General features: G+C 45.8%; 1 protein-coding gene across 1 annotated transcript in view; it reads right to left on the bottom strand.

Moving 5' to 3' along the window:
* Nucleotides 1-439: 439 nt before the first annotated feature.
* TSPEAR (thrombospondin type laminin G domain and EAR repeats) overlaps nt 440-22,123 on the bottom strand; it is a 165,369-nt gene continuing 143,685 nt past the window's right edge. Inside the window, exons 10-12 of the mRNA XM_078683707.1 lie at nt 20,841-21,028; nt 2,576-2,677; nt 440-1,375 (exon numbers count right to left, since the gene is read on the bottom strand). Coding sequence (XP_078539833.1) covers nt 1,222-1,375; nt 2,576-2,677; nt 20,841-21,028 — 444 coding nt within the window. The 3' untranslated portion in view covers nt 440-1,221. The remainder of the gene's footprint in view (nt 1,376-2,575; nt 2,678-20,840; nt 21,029-22,123) is intronic.

Below are 22,123 nucleotides of genomic sequence, written 5' to 3' on the forward strand. Positions count from 1 at the left end.
AAACAAGTGTTTCATCCATCCCTAATATCTTGTCAAGATGTTTCAGCCTGATACATGCCCAAACGGGTAATCGTCCTTGTTCTGTGCTGTTATAATCCCTGCGTCGTATGCATTCATACCATGCAATTAGAAGAAGCCTAAAGCTCTTATACGTGTTCTTGAAGTTCCTTATACCCACATTTTATGGTTTATAATTTATTCTAGGTTAGAGGGCACCTGCATGGTTAAAGAGAATACCATGGCTGAGTCCCCTTATTACATTACCTTAGTTCTTGTTATGTATATTAGTTGTCTATAAGGAGGGGGTGTAAAGGTATTTTCCCTCCTTCCTTTGGTGTGCTCATAAAATGGTGTCCTGCCACGAACAGTAAGCTGTTTCAGAGTCACTCTTGAGGTGCAACGCTAGTATTCCCTCTGCACCGCGGTGGCACTAAGGCAATGGGGAGAACCTTAGATCAGCAGGCATGACTGAGAGTGTAAGTGCAAAAGTGACTGAATTTTTTTATACACCACACACTGCAAGCTGAGTAACTCTAAAGGCACTTGATTTCATTTTGGGTGTATATTTTGTGCTGTGAAAGATGCTTGCTGGGAGCATTAGGTCCTGAAGTCCTTCAAAGTAGCACCCACGTATTGCTGTTATCACCAAATAAGATGATGATCTTGAACACATTATTCACTGAGTATGCAGAGGTAGATACCAGAGAGGCGATCCCGTGCAGCGGGTATTTAAATTCCATTGGGATCTAGGAACTGAAATAGGCATCAGCCTGTTCCAAAGTATCATGATAATGGTCTTTAAGACAACCCTCTCCCTCCTCCCGAAAATAGAAAGGAATAGTTATTGAAAATGTGCTCTTCCATTACCAGTCTACTCATGAAAGCTACATTTAAGAAGTTCAGAGACATTCTAGATCAAACTGCACCTTCTCATCAAATCAAAGGGCTTCTGATGAATCCTGTCCACATTTTCAAAGTCCCTTTAAGTTTCAAAAGTGTATAGCTTATAAACATTGCCAAGGACACAACAGTAAGTCACTGGATTTGAAACTGGCCCTTTGCTTGGTCAAAGAAAGATGATTGCATCCTTCACAACTTTGCCTTGCAGGACCATCTACTACACTTGTCCTGCAGATGATCCATGTCAAGGTCCTGCTGAAGCTCGATCCTCTGTGCTTGGCAAGTGGTACACATCAGGTGTACACAGAGGCACATTGACCCTCAGACAGTTTTGAGTTTTAGCACCTTGGACACGGGTTCCTTTGCACTGGAGTACATGAGGTAGGAGCCAGAGCTGGTGTTGAATTCTTCCCAGTCTCTGCAGCCAAAGGTTGGGAGGTGGTGGACGGCCACAAATCCTTCGTATCCCTGCCACCTGCAAAACAAATAATTGCCATCATTGTCATCTTCTGTCCCTTGTTTTAGGATAGTTTATTATGGCACTTTATTTTACTGTGATCAAATACATACCAGCAAACCTATCTAACTCAGGAGGATTTAAAAAGCATGCTGGTCCAGCAGGAAATAGATTGTGGTGTTAATATATTATCTTGTATCAAACAGTACTGCACATTTACTTTATTAATCACAAATTTCACGAGTACCAATTTCGGACAGAGTTGGTGTGAACAAGTCATAATCCTCAAAACATAAATGATTTGACTCAGGACTCACCTTTGGGCTTCCAAGTCAATTGGGTAACCAAGTCTTAATGGCGCCCTGCCAATTCTTAATGTGAAAAGAAAACAGCCTTTTTCCGATATTGGAATGCCTGATTTTAATATTGGAATGTAGTCTACAAAGAACTCTTATACATGTGGCAACCATTTTCACACCCATAACTGGTCTAATTTGTGACATCCCATAGTTCCTACTTCCGAGAGATATGGAAGCATAAACTGTGGTCTACACTACCTCCAAACATACACGCATATTGATGCATGCTCTCACCCACCTCAGCCACAACCATACTACCAGTGCCTCGTGTGTATCCTAGAACAAGAGATTTTTCTGCCTCTTCTATAGGATTTAGATTGGTTCTCATCTCTCTAATTGTGCTCATCCACAAGATGAGAGAAACGGTGTGGCATGAAGCACCACACTCTCAGGGTAGCAGCACATGTAAATTTGGCCAACTACAATTTAGAGAACATATATTGTGTTGCAATGCTTTATTTTGGATATTCACAGCTCATGGACTAAATAGACCCTTGTTAAGGTGGCACAGGAAATGCGGTGGGAAAAATCGAGCCTTTTATGCGCTCGACCCTAAAGTCAGCTAAGAAATAAGAAATTCCTGGAGGAATTGGGTCTGATTCCCCAGGTAATTCCTTATTTTGGGGCAAACTTTCACCTGGAGTTTTTTGCATGCTTGCAGCAGTCACAAAACCCTCATTAATGATTAAACACTCAAGTATTTGCTGAGGCATTTGCATCCCCCAGAAATACAGCCACAGCGCCCAAGTGCTACGTACCTAACAGTTAGCAGTTGTCTGGTCTAGAGCATTGCAAATACTGGCCCCAGGTTACTGTGTGTACTTCCTCTGGCACAGAGTTTGACAGATCAGGTGCTCACCTGTATATCACACTCTTCACCAAGAAGGAGGAACCATCAAAGGAGTTGGCCACGACCAGGAAGGAGTCTTCACCCACCGAAAAGAACTCCCAGTCCACGGCACTGAAAAGAAAATAGCAAGGTGTTGAGTGAATCTACAAAGAACTAGATGGTTGTCAATGTCGTTAAATGTAGAAATGTCCGAAGAAAGCACAAACAAAACAAATGAGAAATTAATGATTTTAAGATGGTTCTAGAGTCGATCTCAAAGTTGCTTTTAAAAAAAGTAGACATGGCGGCAGGTGAGATTGGGTGCTTCCAGGAATGCTTTTGCCAATATTTGGCTCAACATATTAGCCCACTGTGTGGATTCTGCAAGGTCATGCTATCACCACTCTCTGCTGTTTGGTCAACATTGATAGCACATAGACGGTCACCTCTGGGCGACATTCCGTACTCAGCAAATACGGTGGATATTTGCAATGAGTTCAATGGCTCTACAATGCTGTGCCAGCAGATGATATTCTAAGAGCCAGTGTGAATTAAAAAGCACATAAAGACCAGATATTCATCTTTTAAAAACAAAAACAGGGTACACGATGGTGATATTATTACCATCATTTTTCATGTTCATTAATGGCGCTTTAGTGTGCTTTGAAAATACTTGAGTCACTCATTTGATATAAAAAGAGAAATAGACAAAGAAGGGTTACAGAAAAATAAATAGACAGACAGGCTAACAGACTGATCTTCATTGAAAGCTGTTCATTCAGTGATGATGGGGCTATACTGCTGATTAAGCAATTTTGGAAGATTGAAACAGTAGGGAGAAAAAGAAAATTGTAGATGACATTGAAAATCCCAATGTTGATGACATCGTATATACAATTCTTAGCGCTAACATTGGTGGGTAGCATTGATTATACAAGAGACCGCAAAGTTCTTAAAGAAAAATATTCACTTACGGCCAGATTCATCATACTGAAATCGTCGCGCAAAGGGCCAGATTCTAAGAATCTGGCCCTTTGCGTGCGCTATTTTTGCATTTGGGATTCATCATCCCAAATGCAAAAATCGCTATACTAGAAATCGCTATATTGCGAAGAATCGCATTTAAGGAATCTCAATTAGAGATTCTTTAAATGCTATTCATGAACCTTTTTAAAATTGCGAATTTGCAATATGGGGCCGCTATTTACCGCGAAGTGTAACTTCGTGGTAAATAGCGAAAACTTAGAAAAATGCACCTTAGTGCATTTTTTTTAAGTTGTATGTTACACACACACATGTCCTTTGGACATGTGTGTGCGCAACACCAGTGTACATTTGCATTTCAGGGGTGCTACACCCTGGCACCCTTGAAATCGCTTCCTTATTTGCGATTCGCTAATTGCTAATTGCAAATAAGGAATGACTCCCCATTCATTCCTATGGGCCTTGAGGCTCGTAGGAATGAATGGGAAAGCCATTCCTTATTTGCGATTAGCAATTAGCGAATCGCAATTAAGGAAGCAGTAGAAATCGCAAAATAAATTGCGATTTCTACATGCATCCCGTTTTGCGAGTCTTTAATAGCGATTCCTTAATAATCGCTATTAAGGACTCGCAAAAGAGGACAATGATGAATCTGGGGGTTAGATAATAGTGAGTCTCTTCAGAGTGGGAAACAACAGTTAAGATAGTCATATGAAAGAAGAATAGACATCTCTTCTAAAGTACATAAAGGGTACAACACAAGAAAGAGTTTATAGAGTTAATAGAGCAAAGCAGGCATTTACTGCCCACTATGGAAGCAAACCCCAAATATGGAAAAAAAAAAAAATCAAACCAGGCAGAGCTACATGGAGTGCGAAGCGAGAAAGGTTTACCAAACGAGGCGCCAGGCAGACAGCTGCCAGGAGACACCTACATAAAATGGAAGCAAACCCCAAATCAAACCAGGCAGAGCTACATGGAGTGCGAAGCGAGGAAGGTTTACCAAACGAGGCGCCAGGCAGACAGCTGCCAGGAGACACCTACTTAAATCCTCTAAACTCAAATTGCCAGAGGCATATCATCGTGGGAGATCGGCAGACACTCTGCCACCTTCAACATAAAAATCAACCAGCAACCTATGAGGTACTGCTTACTCCCAGATACACCGCCAAAAGCTCCTTTGATATTCTAAATAGGTCTAACATTGTCCGCCTTTTTGGTCATATTGATTCCCTGGCACAAATCACCTCAGATAAGATTGAGTGGGTACAATTCAAAAGTCTAGGGACGGACACCCATGGCGACTACACTTTAGTTGGATTCGCTCTGCAGCAGGCCCAACAGGCAGTCCTTAAGGAAGCAACACAACTTGCAGAATGGGGCATTGAAGTTACTACCCGCAGCGTACCAAAATACCCACACGTTCTTACGCCCAAGCATGGTCAGCAAGAATCCACTTCAGTCCTCAAAGGGACAATGCCAACAAGCCTAGACAGGGGGGACGAAAACATGGAGGACAAGAACCCCGCTAAAAATTAACATCCTGCTTAAAGACACGCAGTGGAGAGTGCAGCGGCCTCAGCAAGGACTGGTCCATATGGAGGACACCAGGAGACAGGGCCCCTAACCAAACATATACCCATGGAATCAGAGCACGCTTAAATTCTTTTAGAGGTAAAGATCGTAAGTTAACCATCATCTCATGGAACATAGCAGGGCTAAATAACATTTTCAGAGACACAACCACACTTGATTACCTCGCACAGGTAGACATACTGTGCATTCAGGAGACCTGGGCGAGGTCAACTACTCCAATTGGCGGCTTCTACGAATACTTTAAATCTGCAACCAAAAGGACGATCTTCGGACGCCCGTCAGGGGGCCTTTCCATCTTTGTAAGTCACGCTTGCAAACTTAAGATCACAGAACTAAAAGTGGTGTCACCTGATCTCCAAGCAATCATAATAGAGGGGTTGAAAATGGGGCAAGTGTCCCACCCCCTTTTATTAATTAATTGCTGCATCAATCCAACCAAATATCAAACGCATCAGGGTATGGAATCACTTACCAGCACATTGGAAGATCTACTCATAAGTCTGGAGCACCATGACGTGATAATTGCGGGAGACTTCAACAAAAGAGGCTTGGACATGATCCCTGTTGCACTCCCAAGCAAGAAGTCAGCCCCACTGATTTCATTCCTCACAAATTTTAACCTGCAATCCACCCATGGGACACAAAAAACGAGTTACCCCGCATGGACTGCCAAACCAACCTTCAGGAATATCTCTACCATAGACTACATTTTCACTAATGAAGGGCTGGCCCATAAACTTTGCGACTTCACTGTGGACAATAGGGATGAAAGCGACCAAAGGCCCCTCCGCGCCACATTTAACTTGGCGCGGGAACAGGTGGAAGCACAGGAAATAATAGGAGCAACCACAGGCGATGAACATCATCTGGTCCTCAAAAGACTAAAATGGACGACATTTCTTAGCCACAGCTTGTCAGAGTTCGTAGCCAGTAGGGAGGCAGCACTAAAGTCTCAAGATATTAAGAACATCATACACTTCTGGGAATCACTGACCATGGATTTATTGAAGAGCATGGGTAATACCAACCAGCCAAGAAGCCGTCAAAGTTACAACAGGCCAAAATGCAAAAAAACCCGGAGTCTGATACAAAGCAAACAAGCGCTAAACAAGGCAATTAAGGTAAAAAAGAAAGGCATTTATTTGCCACAGAAGTCTTCTGTCCCTGCCCTGCGAGCCACTCACAAAAAGAAAGTTTGGGAGCTGAAAAGGCAGCGGTCAGAAAAGAACTGGCTCAAAGTGTTCTCTCTAATTAAAGAAAAAGACAACAGTAAGCTATGGCGATACATTAATAGCCTGACGCCCAGAGCCGAGCGCAAGGAAAACAGTGTCGCAGGGAATGTGTGGGAACAATACGCAAAGGGGCTGTACACCTGCGGGGTAAATGAGACTAACGCTGGCAGTTTAGCGTGGTCCAAGGCGGCAGCGGAAAACATCAAAACTCAAATCGCGCCGAATGTCGCTTCAGGGCTCAGTCAACCCGCTAAGTACACAGAGGAGGAGACTCTGAAATACATTAGAGCTATAAGAACAGACGGGGCTCCTGGTCCAAATGGAGTACCCGCCCAGGTTTTTAAAACTGCCTCAGCCTTTTTTGCAACCATACTCACCCCGCTATTCTATTATTCATTCGCCACAGCAATCCTGCCAACATCTTGGAAAGGCTCGATCCTAGTTCCTATACACAAGAAGGGTGACCACTCGAACCCGGCTAATTACAGGTTCATAGCCCTTCTTGATATAGAAGCCAAGGTATACGCCCACCTACTACTAAGGGACTTGGAGGCCTGGGTGAATAAGAATGGCATTCTCCCGCCTACACAGACTGGATTTAGGGCCAATAGTAGCACCTTGGATAATATTACAGCGCTCTCCTACCTTGCGAAGCAAGCTAACAAGAGGAACAAGTTGCCCCTGTTTTGTTGTTTCATAGACTACTCCACCGCTTTCGATCGAGTAAAGAGAAGTCGGTTATGGGCAAAACTCGAAACCTGGGGGCTCCCTCAAGTCTTGCTAAAAGCCATAAAAGCACTCTATGCAGAGCCTGTACTACCGGTCTTAAGTCTGTTGTCGTGAAGTCCGCTCTTTCCATGGCGCTGCTGAATTGCAGGTCGCTGCCGAGTCACGCTATTGAGATCAATTCGCTCATTCTGGACCACGAGCTTGATGTGTTGTTTCTCACTGAGACCTGGCTCTCCCCCAGCTCGGGCCCTGATATGGTCAGAGCACTCCCTCCAGGTTATCTCATATCCCACCTTGACAGACCTGTGGGGAGGGGAGGAGGAATTGCTATCCTTTTTAGAGACACGCTTGCCTGCAAGGTTCAGAATGGAGGTGTGACCGATTGTGAGAGCTGTCAGTTCTCCCTCCGTTTGTCATCTACGGTGTCTTTGGCGGGCCTGCTGATTTATCGACCCCCGGGATCCCTGGGAAATTTCCCTAACTCTTTCCTTGAAACAACTACACTTCTTGCTTCCTCGACTACCAACTTCGTTGCTCTTGGGGATTTTAATATCCATCTAGATGACCCCTCTAACGCCCCGGGAGTAGATCTGCTGGATGATCTCAAAGCTTTTGGGATCTATCTGGCCAACCCAGGGGCGACCCATGAGAAGGGACACCTGCTGGACCCCATATTCTCAAACTTGGACCACCTTAATTCATCTCCTGCGCTGGCCCTGCCTTGGACAGACCACTTTTTGGTATCCGCAGTGTGGCAATTTGATAGCCTAGCTGCAATGGTCCCAAGGGTTTACACCTTGGAAAGAGCTTGGTGGAGGCTCCCGGTCGATACCTGGGCGGTACACCTGGAGGCAACGCGGCCCCCTCCTGGATCTAACCTGCTAGTCGCGGAAGCGAATTTACACATCTGGCTTACGGATTCGTTAGATATCCTCCTACCCAAAAAGAAACAACTTATGAAGGGGAAGAGAGTGGGTTCGGCGCCCTGGTATACGTCTGAATTGAGAACAATGAGGAAGGGTTGCAAGAGGTTAGAGCGGTCCTGGAGGAAAGACTGGAATGAAACAAGTCGGAAAGAATATCGGGTGGCTCTGAGTAGATATAAATCTGCCATTCGGGAGGCAAAATCTGGATTCTTCGAGGAGAGAATTGGCTCTGCGGCCAACTCTTCTAAAGAGTCATTCAGGGTTATTAAGGAACTACTGAATACCCCCGAACCTCAGATCATCCACGAGGACCCACGCAAAAAATGCACAGAATTGGCTTCCTTCTTTAAAACAAAAATCGACAATATATTGGCTTCCCTTCCCCGGCAAGCTGAGGTTTCTTCCCTGGGTGACAATTCCAGCTCTCAGTCTAGGATGCGATCAGTAGAGCTGGCCTCTTTTGGCCCCGTCACTATGGAGGAAGTTCTTTCGGTTTTGAGAACCATGAAGAGTGGCTCCCCGAAAGACCCGGCACCTATTAAATACCTTAAACAGGTGGCCTCTACTATCGGCGGCCCAGTGACGGACCTTATAAACTTGTCCCTCACTCAAGGGGTAGTACCCCCTAGTTGGAAAGGGGCGGTGGTTAAGGCTCTTTTAAAGAAGCCTAATTTGGACCCCGCCGACCTTGCCAACTTTAGGCCTATCTCCCTGCTGCCGGGCCTTAGTAAGGTGGCGGAGAAGGTGGTGAATTGCCGCTTGTCGGACTTCTTGGAGGCCAACTCCCTCTTAGGCGACTCCCAAACGGGTTTTCGCCCTGGTCAGGGGACCGATACCGCCCTGCTGGCGGTCGTGGAGAATGCTAGGAGCATTTTGGATTCAGGGGGATCAGTGGCAGTGATCCTCCTGGACCTCAGTGCTGCTTTCGACACCGTGGACCATCAGGTGCTTCTCCAACGGCTGGCGGGGGTGGGGGTCACTGGTCTGGCCCTCGAGTGGTTTGCTTCCTTCTTGGAAGGACGTACATTCGAGGTGTGGGAAGGCCATGAAAAATCATCTTCAATCCCTCTCCAGTGTGGTGTGCCACAGGACTCTTCATTGAGCCCTACTTTATTCAACATCTACATGGCCCCCCTGGAGAGTGTGGTACTGCCGCTGGGTATTAAAATCATCAGTTATGCTGATGATACTCAGCTGGTGGTAGGCCTTTCCCAGTCGGCTCACCATCCTGACCGGCTGCACTCGTGTTTGGAGAAGATCTATACATGGATGTGCAGCTCAGCACTAAAGCTCAACGGCTCCAAGACTGAGCTGATGCTGCTGGGGAACTCTTTTCCATCTCTGTCCCCCAGCAGCTGGCCCGATTGCCTTGGACCAGCACCCACTCCCAAGCAGGAGATTAAGAGCCTGGGGGTGTGGCTTGAGCAGGACCTTTCGTTTAAAACCCATGCTAAAAAGACTGCTGGCGTGTGTTTTGGCCTGCTCCGCTCAGCTCGGAAGATTCTACCTCTGCTTCCAGCGGCCACTAGGAGACTTCTCATCCAGGGGCTTATCATCTCGCGGCTGGATTTCAGCAACGCGCTGTTCCTGGGTGCCCCAGAAGCCACCTTGAACAAACTACAGCAAGTGCAGAATGCGGCCGCCAGGCTCTTGACAGGTCTCCCCAGGCATCAGTCTGCTCGCCCCGCGCTGAAGGCGTTGCATTGGCTCCCTGTGAGGGACAGGGTGAAGTTTAAGTCACTCTGTATCGCTCATAAAGTCCTGTAGGGGGTAGGTCCACCTATTCTGGGGGAGATGGTTCAGCCTTATAAGGCCCCTCGCTCTCTCCGATCCGACCATCAACATCTTCTGCAGGTAGGGAGGGTGAGGAAGGCAAGAACTGGTGGCAGAAGGTTTTCTATAAACGTGGCCACCCTGTGGAACTCTCTTCCCCTACATCTACGTTCGGAAGCTAGCCTTCTTCGGTTCCGCAAACTTTAAAAAACTTTTCTGTTCTCTGCTTAACTTCCGCACTATTCTGGTAGTTTCATTCTCTGGTGAGCGCTGGGATGCCTAATGGTAACCAGGCGCTATACAAAACTCAGAATAATAATAATAATAATAATAATAATAATAATAATAATAATGAGGGGACATGGGTCCAGGTGAAACTAAGTCCAACAATCACAACAGCAAGAATTGACACCAACTCTGGACTAAAGCAGGGGTGTGTACTGGCACCCCTACTGTTCAACCTGTATGCAGCGGACATGGGGCAAGCCTTGAAAGATGCTAATTTAGTACCTCCAAGATTGGGAAAGCTGGTCCTGGGAACCCTGCAGTATGCAGACGACACGGTGGTAATGGACCACACCAGGGTGGGGCTCCAAAGAGCTTTGAACAGTCTTGCAACACACAACAAAGGAAATAGTCTTCAGATCAACGAGAGCAAGACAAAGATTGTAATCTTCGGTAAATACCAACAGAAAAAACGAGCAAAATGGTCCATGGGGGAGCACCGTATTAGAACAGCCTCATCATATAATTACCTGGGGGTCGGGGTGTCAGAGAGAGCCACCACAGTCAAACATTTAAAGGAGCTAAAACCAAGAATTGATAAAATAATTCTGTCCCTTATATGTCTAAGCCATCGCCTAGCCAGTCCCACAGTAGAACCGATGTTGACTGTACTTAGGGCAAAACTGATCCCCTCTATTACGTATGGTCACATTGCCTATCCAGGTGCATTTGAGAAAGTGATCAAAGCGGCCCAGGTGACAGCGTATAAGCTTGTGCTACAGGCCCTAAGCCAGGCAAGGAACAACAGGCTAAGGCTAGAAATAGATTTGAAAAGCCCGGAGCTGGTACTACAGGGGGGCCTGTTAAAATACTACATCAGAGTACTGAAAGCACCTGAAAACAATCTAAAACATTTTCTAAAAATAATTTTTGGAGAAGTGGGCTCCCCATGGCACACTAAGGTGGCACAAGGCATTGACCTATTGAAAATCGAGGGAAACAGTTTGCCCCTTCAAGAAATTTCACATTCTGCTTGGGCCTTAGCTATCAAGCGCCAAGTCCAGACCATCTCGTACGAGCTCGATTGGTCATCACTCCGATATAATCCACTAATCCTGGCCCTGGACAAGTCTTACATTCCTGGCAAACCCCAACCGTATCTGCAAGACTCCCTATCAACCCAAGCAAGAAAGAAAATTCTGTATCTGCGCCTCTTGGCCCTTGGGATCGTAGATTTTAACCCAAAATGGGCACGAACGGATTGTGCCATTGCCTGCCGGCTATGCAACTACCGCAGAGAATCCTGGTTACACCTTTTGTGCTGCTGTACAAAGTTGGTCAGTGATCGCCATCGTCTGCTGCGCCCGGCCCTACGGAACCTAGGCTATAGAACCTGCAGAGAGGCCTCAGATTGGTGCTTTACGGAAACAATGACCTGTCTACTAGCTAGGGCCGGCAAGTTCATCCATCAAGTCAGAACTGCACTTGACACCCACCAAAAGGCCACTGACCCAAAGGTTCCTGTTATTGAGCCATGAACTCCATCAGGTGCCCTAATCATACAAGCTGTCAGCCAATTAGGAGCTATTGCTAAGTAATCGGGATTACTAGACCCAGAAACCAAACCAGGGGCGGATAAGGGGCTAGTGAAGTACTCTTCCATTGACATATGGCATCGAGTTAAGATTAACCTTGCTGAATTCTGATTTAACTGTCTAGACTCCTGAAGGCGTAAAGACAAGGAACAAACAAAAGAAGTTTTAACGGACGTAAGGTAGTAAAATCAGTCATTATGAAAGCCTAATGTTGTATATAGGGTTTTATTGCGGGAAGGGTATTCTGGGGGGGGTGGGGACGTCCATGGGGGATGTTCATGTGTTTTATACTGTAAAGATTTTAAGTAATCGCACAGTCAATAAAGTTTTACATACTGCCCACTAGTTCTTAAATTGAGAATAAACCACAGCCTGACTTTAAAAGGGTGAGCAATTCCCCCCTAGCGATGTCCAGGAGGGGACTACTCATGTTCAACCTTATCTTGAATACTAAATGCCCATAACCTGGATTTGGAGACTATTCAGTACCTTTAGTGCCTGCTCATGGATGTGTTTCCTTCCATAATTGGAGATGTGTAAAAATAATTCCCTCATCATAGAATGCTCTCCTCCAAATGCAAGGGAACATGCCAGCATCCAGGCAGTACAGCTCACAAGCAATGCTTGCCAAATACCTGCTCCCCCTTTTGTAAGCCTACTAGGGGTGGGCATAACTTGAATAATTCCCTGCAGCGTAATCATGCTGAATTATTACCTAAGAATTCCTTCCAAATACGTGGAATTGCGCAAGAAGAGTAATTCTGCATTTAGTTCAATTTCTTAGTGCAAAAATGTCCCCTCACATCCAGAATGGGTGCAAGATGCATTTAGTGCTAAGAAATAGTGCTAAATGCAACAGAATATGAATAGTGAGTGCGAATGTCTGCTCGTGGTCGCTAAATGTGCTCTCATTGTGAATTCAGGAGTCATTTTGAGGAAAGAATCCTACAAGCAGGAGTAATCCCGTTATTATCAGTAATTCTGTGTCAAAGGGTAACGTGGAATTACCAAATTACTCTAATTACACTCTTGTAACTGGAATTCCACCTAGGCCTAAGCCTTCTTTGCTTTGGAAGCATCTCTTCCAACATAGTTTCAATTATTTTAGGTGGATGTGGACCAGGAGAAAAACGATTGAAAGAGGTTGCACCCGATATATGAAAAAAGGACCCAAGAATGGCCCTATAGCAAACAAGCATTGGAAATGCAATAGGTCTCGCATTAGGAAAGTTTGAACAATTGGTATTGTAAATGACACTTTTTTTATTTATGTGTTGGTTTTGAAAATAGCAAAAGTAATAGCTTTGTCAGTTACAATGTCAATAGTTTGAACTTTCGCAAATGTGACACCTATAGCATTTGTAATGCAATGTGTGTTGTCTTTACGTGACTTAGATGTATTGATATTGCAAATAACAATGGCTTTTAATTTTGTAAATAATTAATACTTAAATAACATTTATTGTAATTTATAATGGCAATAGCTTAAACGTTTGTAAATTAATTTTGTGAAGATTATGTTCAGTGTATTTTATTGTGACGAAAATCCAAGAACATTGCATTTGCACCTGGTGGTGGATGTGGTGGTGGTGGGTGTGGTGGATGTGGTGGTGGATGTGGTGGTGGATGCGGTGGTGGTGCATGTGGTGGATGTGGTGGTGGTGGATGTGGTGGTGGATGTGGCGGTGGATGTCATGGTGGATGTGGAGGTGATGGTGGATGTGGTGGATGTGGTGGTGGATGCGGTGGTGGTGGTGGATGCGGTGGATGTGGTGGTGGATGTGGTGGTGGTGCATGTGGTGGATGTGGTGGTGGATGTCATGGTGGATGTGGAGGTGATGGTGGATGTGGTGGATGCGGTGGTGGATGCGGTGGATGTGGTGGTGGTGGATGTGGTGGTGGATGCAGTGGTGGTGGTGGATGTGGTGGTGGTGGATGGGGTGGTGGATGTGGCGGTGGATGTCATGGTGGATGTGGAGGTGATGGTGGATGTGGTGGTGGATGTGGTGGTGGATGTGGTGGTGATGTTGAATGTGGTGGTGGATGTGGTGGTGGATGTGGTGGTGGATGCGGTGGTGGATGCGGTGGATGTGGTTGTGGTGGATGCGGTGGTGGTGGTGGATGCGGTGGATGTGGTGGTGGATGTGGTGGTGGATGTGGTGGTGATGGTGGATGTGGTGGTGTTCAGTGGGAATTTGCCGGACAATTTACATTAAGATGTTTTATACTTCATGGACATTTTCAGGGTTGTCTTTGCTTTGTTGTGAAAACTAAAGGGCAGACTCTAAAAGTATCCGATTGCAGGCGAGGAGCCCTTAACGCTGGGGGCCAGGAGCCCCTCCGGGTTCTCATAATAATCAGCCACGGATCAAAGCAGCGCCTGGGCGGAAAACAAAGAGAACCCCGTGGAGACCTCCAAGCGCCTTTGATTTCAAGCAATGCCTGCTGCAGGGGTGGGCCCGTTGCGAACAGCATGGCGGAATTAATTCAATTCAATGGTGTGGCCAACAGTGATGGGGAGGGGCAGGGAGGGAAGGGGGCGAAGGGGGCAAGGGTAAATATGGACATGGAGGGGGTCGGATGAGGGAAAGAAGAGAGGATATAAAAGGCAGGGACGAATGACGTGTTTAGAAGAGAGAGGAAACGAGAAGGGAGGGCTGAAGTGAGGGGGAGGAGGAAGGGGATGAAAGGATGCTGAAAGGCGGAGTAGGAGTAGAGGTTACGAAAAGAATGAAGGAAAAGAGGTCAAGCAAAGGCATGAAGCAACTGAAGGACAGAGGGAAGGCAGAGAAGGGGGGGGGAGGAGAAATGCGACAAATGTTTTGGGTAAAAAAAAAAAAAGAGAGATGGAGGGAAGGCAGGGGAGGGGGGAGAAGAAATGCGACAAATGTTTTTTTTGTTGTACTTTATATTTGCCTGGCTATATACATATATTCAAGCATGTACTCCATTAGGTAGGCATGGCTGTGGAGAGGTCAGTAGCACGTCAGGCATCGGCAAACCTTTTGGTCAGATTGGGAAATTAAAACAAGTTAAAACGGTGAGCCACCGTTCTGAAAGTAAATGCGCACATGGTGTACTGCAAATGAAAACAAGCAGCTCATTAGGAGTGGTGGGGGCGGGCATAGAGAGACGTGACACGGCGGGGAGGGGGCGGAGCGGGTAAAACATTTTGCCTGGCTATATACATATATTCAAGCATGTACTCCATTAGGTAGGCATGGCTGTGGAGAGGTCAGTAGCACGTCAGGCATCGGCAAACCTTTTGGTCAGATTGGGAAATTAAAACAAGTTAAAACGGTGAGCCACCGTTATGAAAGTAAATGCGCACATGGTGTACTGCAAATGAAAACAAGCAGCTCATTAGGAGTGGTGGGGGCGGGCACAGAGAGACAAGGGGGGAGTGGATGCTGGAGGGGGAGGTGTGCTGGGAGAGAGAGTGGCGCTCTTCTGCCCCTACTTTCAAAGCTGCCATGACGATGCGACACGGCGGGCAGGGGAGGGGGCGGAGCAGTAGCACGTCAGGCATCGGCAAACCTTTTGGTCAGATTGGGAAATTAAAACAAGTTAAAACGGTGAGCCACCGTTATGAAAGTAAATGCGCACATGGTGTACTGCAAATGAAAACAAGCAGCTCATTAGGAGTGGTGGGGGCGGGCACAGAGAGACAAGGGGGGAGTGGATGCTGGAGGGGGAGGTGTGCTGGGAGAGAGAGTGGCGCTCTTCTGCCCCTACTTTCAAAGCTGCCATGACGATGCGACACGGCGGGCAGGGGAGGGGGCGGAGCGGGTAAAACAATAAATAAACACGACGGCTGGACGAGAGAGAAGGGGTGGGGGGAGGAGAAATGCGACACGGCGGGCAGGAGAGGAGGGGGCGGAGCTGGGGGAGGCTGTGAGATGTGCACGCGCTTTTAAGCTCTAAGCGCATGCGCATTGAGCTTAAAAGTCACGGGCACTGCAAGGAATCGCCACGATTCCTTGCAAGTTAGTTAAAGAGTGGTTAAGCCCCCATAGTCTCGCAAGCTCGATGCGCATGCGCATCGACAGGCGAGACCTAATAAAGGTGTGTCAGACTGGAGAAGAAGTGATCTGGGAAAGGGGCCTAAAAAAGGGGGCAAAATGACATGGTCAAGAGCGGCAGGTCATGGGAGAGGATAAAAGGGTCGAGAGAGGAGAGGTGATTTGGGGGGAGAGTAGAGGTACAGCAGGGGATAAGGGAAAGAGCCAGGAGAAAACTTTGTGCAGAGAGATGGTTGCTGGGGGACCGGGCATGCTTGGGGAATCTTAGAAAGGGGGAGTAGGCATACAACACCAGCAGCAAGAACAGCTATTGACCTTGAGAAGCTTGGTTTACGTCTCTCTTCCCGTACAGGTCTACGTGAGTTTGTGTGAAGAGTGTTGCGTACGTGCATGCACGTCAAGGTTCCTAACCCGCAGATAGCTCTTAGCTCTGAACTTCTCTGCAGTCTCAGCGTGAATTCCATTCTAGTGCCCCAGGTGCAGCAATAATTTGTTTTAATGTTGGAAATAAGCAGCTTTTGCTCTTATAAACAGAAAGGAAGAGAAAAAGACGCTGGGCAATCATTGCACCCCTGCCAGGCGAGCAACAGCGTGGCTCGGAGGGAAGGCAGACTAGCAAACAGCCAAGAGCAAAGGCAGCAGATGTGTGCCTTGAGGAAACTGGACCTTTAGTATTTTAGAGTAAAGCATAGGAGGGGAGGGGAGGGGGAGGAGAGAGGGGAGGGGAGGGGGGAGGAGAGAGGAGAGGAGAGGAGAGGAGAGGAGAGGAGAGGAGAGGAGAGGCGAGGCGAGGCGAGGCGAGGCTTCATTTATATTGGCCGGTAAGTCTCCAGGTAATTTCGACTTCTGGAGTTACTAATATCAGGATACTGGTAACTATACCCCAGATTCACTATGGATTAAAAATGTGACACCTGATGCCCCCCTCACAAGTTAGAAATTACTGGGGAAATCAGTAATTCCTCATCAGATTCCCTGGAAATTCCTTTTTTTCTCCCGAATTTCAGCTGGAAATTTCAGCAGTCAAAATCTTCTGGTGAAACAAACTAAGCACTGCCAGAGCAGTCTGAATCTTTTTAAAGATGGTGCTAATGGTTACCAGGCTCCATTGGAATTTAAGGGACCTCTCTTAATGAAGGCAAATGTTTGGTTGAGTCTTGAATAGTGACTACTTGCAGCCTGTTGATCATCTGACAGTGGCCTATGATGCTTCTGTGAGGTTATATAACCTAATTTCAATCTCTTCCTACTAAAACCATGAGAATTTACTGGAAATTTACGAAACCTGGGAAATATGAAAACCCGGAGAAATGGTATGATTTATGTTCTGTAAATACCTCGCCCTCTTCTGATCTACTTCGAATCAGGGACGTAGTATGATGAGATGAAATAATCACAAAAGTATTATAGCTTCGGCATTCCTGTCCTGCAGAAGTGGTCTTCAACCTTATGTATCGTCCCTCTCCTTGTCTCAGGCAACAACTCTTCTGGGGAAAGGCACAGGCATATGGCTGATTTTTGGCCTGGCCGTGATGTTTGCTCAATCCCGTTGTTGAAGTAACCAAAATAGAGGTGAGCCTCGGAGATGAAAATCGGGTTGCACTCCTTGTGGCTTTCACATCTCCCTTTTAAGAGAACATGAACAGTGCTTTGGTTTTTTTTCACCGCTTCACTACATAGTGACCTGAAGTGTCCTCGCTTGATTTCCCTTATTTCTACTGGAGAGGATTGGAGTGTACTCCATTCCATATCTCCCCTAAAAGTAGTGGTACACACAGTTTTAATTGTATAGTTATGTAAAATCGAGAAATTTCAGCCCACAATAGCTTTCTTATTTTGCTATAACAAAGTTATATGTATACCTAAGCTGTTCCTGTTTTCCCTGGCACGTGTTTATTGGGAGTGTGTAACCTAGTCACCGGCATCCCCTGCTTTGTGGCATCCAGGAAAAGCAAATGATGGCTGGGTAAGCGGGTTTGCTTAGCTCCCCATCCACCACTTCCTGGATCTGGATTCAGATGTCATGGTAATGCTGCTGGAAAACATGAATTCTCCTACTGAACACTAGGAGGTGCAAGATAGCCCAGCAGGGATTGAGTTTGGAGTTGACCATCATGTGATGGGTGTGGGCAGGTTGTCTGCAGAGCAGAAAGAGGCCAGGAATTAAGTCATGCCGGGCAGGGCTGCCCTATTTCTTGGCAAGCCTGGCCACAAAAACATCTTTGGGTAGGTGTGCAGGCTGGCCTAAACACTGGAGGTTCTTACCAGGGGATGAGTAGATGACTGCATAGTAGCGCTAGTACTCAGTTCACTAGAGCAACCTCAAAGTTTTTAAACTGCAGGAGTTATGCTAGCGGCACACTTTGCGTAGCTCAGTAAGTTCAACAACATTTTTCAGATTTACAAGTATTGAAAGGGGTGCTTCATTCAACGCCCTCACACATGAAAGTAACTTCAGCATACTTTAATCCATGGCACCTTTATGGGAGTACCAGGGATGTGCTTCCATTTCACCCCCTGTGCCCCCTCCCGGATCAGACGGAGACAGAAAAAAATTCTGGACATTTCATTAAAATCAGATAGCTAAAAAAGTACCCCATATTTGCTAATCAGGGCAGTTTTGAACTTGCAAAGACATGCTGTATAGGTGTTATGCAAGGTGTGGGAGACTGCTTGCATTTGTACTGCAGCGTTTGTGATAATATCTGGGATATCAACAGTAAAAACCAGCCCATCAGACCATGAAACAGGCCCAAACAGTTAAAAAGCGGCCTACACACTGACCTGTCAGACCAATCCTCCTGGCACTTCCTGATAGCCCTACAGGCCAGTCTGCACCCTCATGAGGTGGCAGGAACTGACATGCCATACCTTCAAATCTCCGTTATACAACTTTTGAACTTCTGTTTTGTCACTAGATACTACTTGTTGGGTGAAGTTGAGATAAGTTCTTCTCCCAAGTCCCACTTTGTATATGTTTTGTGCCTCTCACCATAGCAGGAGCATGCATGTCCTCTGCGCCTGTGACTCTAGGAGATATGTTCTGTTATGTTTTTTGTAACATGCACACTCTACGCTGTCTTGTTTCTGAGGATGCCACGTTATATTATTTATAACCCCACACCACAAACTGGCCTGTCTCTGGGCACGTGGTGAGTGCTGATAGCTGCTGCATGCCATATTGTGTGTGCACATTTCCCCCTCTGAAAAGTACAAGGTGCGAATTACCACAAGTGGCAGATCTTCACTCAGCTGTTCACTTCCCTCACATGAGCCTCATCCCATCTCCATAGGACATTCAAACCGAATGAAGTGACTCTTCTGAGAAAAATGCCTGCCAAGTGACGCTCTGACAATACCTAGCACTGTTCTGATAAAAAGTGTGAGGTATTTTTCCTGTGAAATTAGTGCAATGAATTAAATATAACTAAATTAACTAGAAGATGAGGAATTTCCCTATGGGATTTCCAAACGCGTTCTGTTTGACTTAAGGACAGACACCAAGATACTCCTTCATATCATGAATAACCTTAGACTCTAGAACCCAAGTTATAGGCCACTAACTGAATTGTCACTCAGACATAAAAGAAGTTGTTATTATTTACTAGCATGCTGAGTTAACAGGTTTTACCTTGATAGCAGAGTCCCTAGATATTCCGAATCATGAATTACCGGTAATGCCACAAAAGATTAAGAGCTTAATTTAAAGTTTGACACTATGGGAGAATGGAGCTCAGGTAAGTGTGTTAGGGACAGGAGTTTGGTTGAGTAGGCACAAAGGAAGACGTCTTGTATGGCCTGTTGAACTGACCAATATCTGGTCCATCACTTTATTAACAATTAACTTATTTGCTGCCTTACGGTTCCCTCAATTGACATCCGGTACGGCAGCTACTTGCACCCTTTGGTGAATCTATTGTTAAATGCAAAGTTGCATCATCCAAAATACTGCACAACTCTTTGGTTATATCCAAGACCTGCATTTCTTAAATGTATTGTACCAACACTGCCTTAGTGTTACTCATTTACTGATAGCAGTATCTCATGTGGGCAGGCGAATAATTGCTTTAAGAAGAAAAGGCGGAGGTCACATGTTCATGCCCTATGTACAATAAATACACATCATGCAAAGTTGGTATACAAAGCAAACAGCAATAAAAGCAAAATTCTCTATAAGCACAGGAAAAAAGTCCCTGTTTTTTTACTGTGCAAAAAAATGTGAATACCTATAACCACTATTATTTAAAAGTTTTGAAGACACCGAAAAAAACCACCCGAATTACCAAAAACACAGATATTGAAAACTGTAAATTCTATCAAAATGGTAACATATAAGGTATAAATCGATGCTGCGGTGAAAGACTGCCTCTAGACACAAAGGGGCCTATTAGGATGGCGGGCGGACTGAAGTCCGCCCACCACCCTAGTGGTGCTGGGACCGTCTGCCAGTGGTACGGCGGCCCGCGCCGGTAATTAGGATGCCACCGCCAAGGTGGCATCCCCCATCCACATCATTGTGGCGGGCGGTGCACACCGCACCGCCCGCCACAATGCTATGGCTGCACATTGTGCATTTGCATGCACAACGTGGCAGGCACCGCGTGGTGCCTGCCATGTTGTGCATGCAAATGCAGGGGGGTACCATAGGTACCCCCCGTGTGCACTCCACACCCCCCCCAACATCCTGGGGGTCTGCAATGGGCCCCCAACTGCGCACACCGCATGCCTTTCCGCCACGGAAAGGCTGCTTCCCGCTTCATAGTAATATGGATGGCGGTGTCTTGCAGACACCACCATCATATTCAATCCTTTTCCGCCCAGTCGACTCGTCGACCAGGTGGAAAAGTGGCGGGCGGTCTTTCCGTCCGCCGCAGTACCCCCCACCATCATAATTTGGTGGGGGAAATGGGAGGTGGGTGGGAGATAATGTCGGGCGATCGGGTGGCGATCCGCCCAACATTATAATAGCCCCCTTAGTATTCCAAAGAAAAAACAGCAACAGAAAGGAGCTAAAAAATGCAAACCACAAAGTGTCTCTGAAAGAGTTATTTATCCTATTTAAGCCTCAGTCCCACTGACTTCCAATTTAAATGAGGGCGGTGGTAGGTGGGAGCAGAAGAGGAGTTACCTCTGATGAATGAGTACAGGCCAAGCACCACAGTGTGGCAAACTTGCATGTGTATCTGGAGTGAGCTAAGACGAGCAGTGGTTACCTGAAGGTGAGAATGTCTTGGAACTTGACAAACATCTGGGCCGTGATGTTGAGCTCATAAATGACCGAGTTGATGGCATAAGAATTGTTCTGCACCAGGGTGCCGCTGTCATAGCTGTGACTGTTGGCCACAGCCAGGAAGATCCGGTCATGGATACGGAACACCTCCCAGTCTGCAGCGCCAAAGGTCTATGGGTAAAGTGATAATAAACATTAACTTCAGCATACTGGCATCAACAAAGAGAGGCCTGGCCATACTGTGCAGACTTCTGAACATGGCACCAGTCGGTTCGCTGAGGAATGACCGCATTCATCGTGGTAACCATTGATCACTATAGACGAAAATATAATAGCTACATCAATGACATTCACCTAAAAGTATATTTTCTGGAAATACATATGGCTCAGCAAGGTAGGTGTTTACTGCTAATATCTGGGGTGTGTTTCAAGTCACAAGTTTGAATTCTGCTCGCTAACTCATCCTTCTATCCTTCTTAAGGAGACAAACCTCATACCAATAATGTGGTTAATAGTAATAGAAAAAGCTCATGTTAAACAGCTATTAGAAGCCGCAAAAACTGTTGTATTACATACCATATGAAGAAGGCTATTACTAATATCATTATTATTGCTATTATCAATAATGATGATGATGATGATAATAATAATAATAATAATAATAATAATAATAATAATAATAATAATAGCAATAATGATAATGTTAGTTTTGTTGTTATAGCGTGTTTTGTATAGTATTTCATACCACAAACTTGACACCTGTTATCTCTGTGTATACCACGCGTTTCCATTACTCATATTGACTTCAAATGAGTGAGAAGGTCCGTGGGTCCTGCCAGGGTTCTAATGGGGTTCCGCAGGTTAAACACACATTTTAGAAGCAGCCACAACCATCCAGTAAAGTGTCCAGCACTGGCTGGATGATAGAATGTATATGTGAGGGTGACCTCAAACATTGATGTAGGTGTTTTTGTACTCTACTACAACCATCTCTCATGTTTTATTTAGCTTTTATTGTCTACATTCCCTCTCCATACATGATTTCATCCTATGAAGGGGTGTTTTAAATAGTGTCAATCCCTTCTTCATAACTTTATACTTATTAAGCTGCTTCTCTTGATATATATGCTGCTTCTCGCTTTATTTTTTTGCATGTGCGCAGAGTGCCTGCAATCCCACTGCAGAGCAAGTTACATCTGACACACTTTCCACAAAAGTGTCTCGTTACTTGGAGTGAAAAGAATTGTGAATGCAACACAAGAGAGA

Source organism: Lissotriton helveticus, chromosome 3_1 (assembly GCF_964261635.1).
Source record: "Lissotriton helveticus chromosome 3_1, aLisHel1.1, whole genome shotgun sequence".
Classification (NCBI taxonomy): domain Eukaryota; kingdom Metazoa; phylum Chordata; class Amphibia; order Caudata; family Salamandridae; genus Lissotriton; species Lissotriton helveticus.